Consider the following 5,690-nt stretch of genomic DNA (forward strand, 5'->3'; position numbering starts at 1 on the left):
CATATTCAGCCGGCTGTCAACCAGCACCCCCAGGTCCTTTTCCGCCGGGCAGCTTTCCAGCCCCTCTGCCCCATGCCTGGAGCACTGCCTGGGGTTGTGGTGACCCCAGGGCAGGACCCGGCCCTTGGCCTTGTTGAACCTCATACAGTTGGCTTTGGCCCATGGATCCAGCCTGGCCAGGTCCCTCTGTAGAGCCCTAAACCCAGCAAACCACTTTTGACGTTCTGCCACCCAGTAATTCTCCCCGAGTGAAATATCTTCCCTTACTGCTTGTGAAATTCGTAAAGCTGTTGAACTGCTTTTCCCACCCAAACAGAAACTGTTCCTGCTATGGTCTTTGTTCTGCAGTTAACTCCCGACTTTCTTCTGAGAACGTAATGCAGATGAATTCCAGTTTCCAGAAGGATCTCACTGCAGCCAGGCAGTGTCTGGAGTAACGCTGATCTCATTTGGGTGGAACAAGCTAGTTGTTGCAGAATAATCTATTACCCAGTTCCAAAGCTTCCGTCTTTAAATCTGCACAGCAGGGATTATTTACTTAAGGACTTACGTGCGTGTTGGGGATCTAGTTTTGTTTGACCTTTCCAACAGAACAAAATGCAGTCAACGTGCTGGCGGTTTGAATTGCGCCTGAAGCGTGTGGAAAGGCCAGGGCCGGCTTGGGACCAGCGAGGGCTGCGGCACCGCGTCTTGAGATGACGTGGGTACAGCTCTGCGGCTTCCCGGCCATCTCTGCCTCCGAACCAGTTCAGCAGCTTTTTAGCAAAGGAGCCTGAGCGGCCACATTGAAACTCTTTTGAGTGCAAACTTCAGTCTGTCTGCATCACGCCGTGCTGGAGACTGATATAAACATTAGGAAAAACTTCTTCACCGAAAGGGCTGTCAGGCTCTGGAATGGGCTGCCCAGGGAGGTGGTCGAGTCCTCCTCCCTGGAGGTATTTAAAAGAAGGATAGATGAGGTGCTTGGGGACATGGTTTAGTGGTGGGATGGCAGGGTTAGGCTAAAGGTTGGACTCGATGATCTCAAAGGTCTTTTCCAACCAAAGTGATTCTATGATTCTGTGGTTTAGTGGTGGACTTGGCAGCGCTAGGTTAGCCGTTGGTCTTGATGAACTTAAGGGTCTTTTCCAACCTAAACAATTCTATGATTTTGGCATGGGTTTTAGTGAAACTAGGATGGATCCAAGAGGTCTTACGAGCTTGGCAACTTGTTGGCTCCTCTCGGCTATCCCAGCTCTTGGCTACCTTGTGTTTACCGCTCTGCCTCCCCACCCTACGCTTCTGCTCCATGGTTTGCTTGAGAATTGGCTGTATCCTGAAACAGGCTTTTCTTGATGATCAATAACAGAAACGCTTGAACATGGTCTCGTTAACAGAAAAAATTTGGAGCTTGAGTCAAATTTGTTGGGCTGACATTTGATCTGTGTTGCTATGAGGTTACAGGCTAGTCTGCAAATGCCTTCTTGTGTTTTATTCGACGGTGTGAGATTCTAGTTTACAAAAACTAAATTCTTATTTCCTTTTCTTTCTTTTCTTTTTCCTATTCCTAGTAACAGCCTCCCCAGCTGAAGATGTCTAACAATGGCGTTGAAACAGAAGACAAACCGCCTGCTCCTCCGATGAGAAATACCAGCACCATGATTGGATCGGGAAGCAAAGATACAGGGACTTTAAACCATGGCTCAAAACCTTTGCCTCCCAACCCAGAAGAGAAGAAAAGGAAGGACCGGTTTTACCGATCTATTTTACCAGGAGATAAAAGTACCGTATTTTGTCTCTTCTTATAAACCTACTGTATGAATGTTGCTCTGAATCACTTCAGTTAAGCACCTGATGCTTAGTGATGGTTTAGCTTTTAGAAAATGTTGTGTGTTTGTTCCCTGCACAACTGTCCTGGTCATTTTGGGGTACATAAGGTGCTGGCTGTAGATCTGTTTTTTTCTAATGATTAATCCTGACACATTTAATCCATCTTGCTTACTCTGTTTTATGCCTTTTTTTTTTTTTTCTTCCCCTTAAATTATGAGAACTGCTGATTATCCCTGAATACTGGGACTAGCTCTGCCACTTCCCGGTCTGACTTGTCCATAATAGTCTTGAAAAACATACGTTTTTGTACCGATTACAAGCTGGCCATTTAAAGCTGGCATCAGCAATTCCTTTGGTGGGGAGCAGGGGGAGGTCTTTTGCGTGTTTGTTGTTTTAAACAACAAATAATTTGATTTAAGCACGGCTAACAGGCCATCTCCTGCCAGGCCTGTCATATATTACTGCATGGTCACTTATTCTGTTCTAGCGTTTGGGTCAGGCACGGTCTATGTGCTGTTAGGAATAATCCGTTACTGCAAATTCCTGCACATTTCTTGTGAACTGAAGGAGTTTTCTCCTGTTATAGGGACTGTAACAGATGGAAGTGGAGATAGGAACCATAAACTTCACATGAAATTCAAATTTTTAAGATCAGGATATTTTAAAAACCTCTCTCTCTCTCATACGAATCTTTGGAAGTGATGTAAGAAAAAAAATCTCCATCCCCTAATATGTGCTGGTTTCTTTTTATATCTGACCTATTTTTTGGAGTTCCTCTTTCTAATACATCAGCTTTTTGTAGAGTCTGCATTGCAATGCTATCTGGGCACTGGATAACTAAAGTCAAGCCTAGGTGTATCTTCAGCTTCCTGGGCTTCAGGAAGGAAGCTGCTGCCTTAATTTTTGTTAGCAAAAAGTCTAACTGGACTGATACTTCCACTTATTTAAATAAGCAAGATCTAGGTTCATTTTCTATAAAACATTGCAGCATTTATTATTATTATTATACCTTTAGCAACTTTGGATTGTTTTACAAATGTGGATTTTTGATTCTGCAATCCAGAAACCCATGAACTCCCAGTTAAAAGTTTGCTGGATCTCTGTTAGAACTTGCCATTATGGGTGTTAATCCTAAAGAGCTGCAGGACTTTTGTGTCTGCTTACTTAAGGGAGCGGGGTTTTTAAATCTGTAGGCTCAGCAGTTGCAGAAAACAAAGAAAACACCTGAGATTTATAAGGGAGTAAAAGAAATACAACCTGAAATGCTGGTTTGAACTGGATTTTAAAGGCGAGCTGCAGGAGTGAACAGTTCAGGTTAAAATCAGCAGACAGACTGCCACTGATTTGAAGATGCCTGCGTTTACTGAAGATTGGCCAACGTGGCAGATGCTTCGAGACATGAGAGATTTTTGTTTAGCCAAGCCCAGCAGAGCCTTCTGTTGCAATACACCTGCCCAAATGAGAATGGTTGCTTCTGTCCTCTAATTCCTGTTGAGCAAAAAATACCTTTAACACCGTCACCTTCACTTCAGATTGATTGACTGATTTTCATCTTATGAAAAGTTCTTCTAATCTCACAATGCCAATTAAATTCCCAGTGCCTCCTGCTGCTTAAATGTTAATGCAATTCCCAGGTGTTCAGACAGTCTCTTTGGTTTGTGCCTGAAATAATTTGGGTGGTGTTTGTTAGTTTGGCTGAACTAAATGGGGAGCTGGTTTCCATTCAGTTAGAGGAATGTAATTTTGGGCAAATCCATGACCTTTGGATCCTTACCCAGGGAAGCCGGTGATTTGTGCTTAACCTCCGCTGGGATTGCAAAGAGCCTGCAAAGATCTGGAATGCTCGGCGGTTAATTTTGCTAGCAAATATAGACGTGGGCTTATATGCTGTGTAGGCTGAGAGCTGCTGAAGTTGATGCTGTCAATCCCTTCAGAGAGGTAGTAGCTCTTCACTCTGGGCAAGCAACAGTACTGGAGCAGGCACTTTACAAAGGATGGGTGGGAAAGATGGTGCAGGGGTTGTGCTTTATGCAAAGGTGCAGCTCAAAGACCTGGAGTCCTGCTGTGGAGCAGGCGACAGACCTTTGGGCTTGTGGGCCCAAATCAGAGGGGAGCCCAACAAGAGGGGACACCTCGAGGGCATCTTTTACAGGTTGCTGGGTCAAGAAGGGCAGTTCTAGCTGAAGGCACTTTGGAAAGTGTCTTTTCCATTGCACTACCCCTGTGGATGAACAGAGGCGTGGTGTAAAGGACACATGGGGCTTAAATCCTGGGCCTCGTACGTGTTTGCACGCTTTAGTTGAGCTGCGTCCCCTTGCCAGGCTGCTCTGGAGCCGTCACGCTCTGCCTGCCAAATTTAGGATGCAATATATAGTCCTGATTTCTTCTGTCCCAGCCTAAACCCCCCAAACTGCTATTTAAAAAACCTGTCGGCTTAATACTGGGTGGGTCCTATCCAAATGGATGCAGAGCTCTTGCGTGACTTGCTGCTTTCAACAGGAGTTGTGAACATCTGAAGTTTCTTGGGCTCAGGGCTCATCAGTGTCCTGGCTGAGGGTATGAATTTGGGTTGAATGTGGCCCGTTTAGCTCCTCTGAGCTTTGCTGAGCTCAGCTGCAGCTTCGCAGAGAGGCAGGGGTTTACCCACAAGGCAACAGTTTGCAGCGCCCGGCAGCCCTTTCCGTGGTGACACGGGGAGCGCTTTACCCAGCCCTACCAGTGGAGAAGACCTTTCTCACCCCGGTATGCTTCAGGATGGGCTCGTGGGCTTACTTCGCAGTGGGTCATCGCGCTTCCTAGTTGCAGCCTAAGTTGCCAGAGGAAACTTCATGGGCGGCTCAGCATCAAACACGTGAGGTTTTGAATGAGAAGGTGGTAAGGTGTTTGTGGGCATAAAGCACTTGGCAGTAGGTAGGCCTTCTTAATCAGATACATGATTTCCCTTTTTTTTTTTTTTAATTTAAGATTCTTCAAGGCTTTTTGGCTCATTGCAAGGATAATATAAGCACTGTAGAGGGGGATTAAGTGTTAGCAAGACTGGGAGCGCCCGTCTCTAATTCTTTTTGTCTCATACCTCCTGCTATGGCATAAAATATCTGCTACAAAAAGCAATTATGTTATTAATGGTTTACTACGTTTAGGCTTTTCAGATCTGTCAGATTTTAGATCAAAAGTTCTAAAGTTCATTGTCCTCTGAGACTGCTGGAGGAAAACCTCTGGATTCACGTGCCAGCTTCACATGCGTTCACATGATGGTGAATTCAATCTGGGTGCTATAAAACCCCCGAGTGCAGCAGGCAGGCGGATTTAAAAAAGTGTACAGAGCAATTATGGTTTCACCCACTGTAACGTTATCGCCAAGGCAAAGTGCTTTTAGCATGAGTTTGTGGTAGCTGTCCCAAAGAGCTGTTGAGAGTCAGGGAAAATGCAACGGGCTGAGAAGCTGTAGGAAATGATTGCAGGAAACTAAGATAACCAGGAGAACATTAACTGCTTTGGGGGTATGAAGACAACAAGAGCCATAAAAGCAGAAAAATCTCTTCCTGTTTCTATATTGCAGTGTTGCCATACTGAAACTCTCTACCTATGTGTTCAGTGTGAGCAGAGAGCTGGAGTACTGATGTGACAGAGGCTATTCAGTTATTTCATCAATCCCTCCAGAACTGTTTTTACTGCTCTTGTGCAGCTGAGGCTCGTTCAGGGCATCGTCTCCTGCTTTGGCTAAGTTAGCAGCCAGCAGTCATCTCAGCTTGCTGGATACTGGAACAGTTGGTTGCAGAGAATCACGGAATCATTTAGGTTGGAAAAGCCCTTTAAGATCACCAAGTCCAACCGTTCCCCTACCCCTGCCATCCCACCCCCAAACCCTGGCCCTCAGCACC

General features: G+C 45.5%; 1 protein-coding gene across 1 annotated transcript in view; it reads left to right on the top strand.

Annotated features, from left to right (window-relative positions):
• PAK1 (p21 (RAC1) activated kinase 1) overlaps positions 1-5,690 on the top strand; it is a 55,227-nt gene that overhangs the window by 20,044 nt on the left and 29,493 nt on the right. The window contains exon 2 of the mRNA XM_035892689.1: positions 1,551-1,761. Coding sequence (XP_035748582.1) covers positions 1,572-1,761 — 190 coding nt within the window. The 5' untranslated portion in view covers positions 1,551-1,571. The remainder of the gene's footprint in view (positions 1-1,550; positions 1,762-5,690) is intronic.

The sequence above is a fragment of the Egretta garzetta genome, unplaced genomic scaffold (genome assembly GCF_000687185.1).
Source record: "Egretta garzetta isolate BGI_Z169 unplaced genomic scaffold, ASM68718v1 scaffold323, whole genome shotgun sequence".
In the NCBI taxonomy this organism is placed as follows: domain Eukaryota; kingdom Metazoa; phylum Chordata; class Aves; order Pelecaniformes; family Ardeidae; genus Egretta; species Egretta garzetta.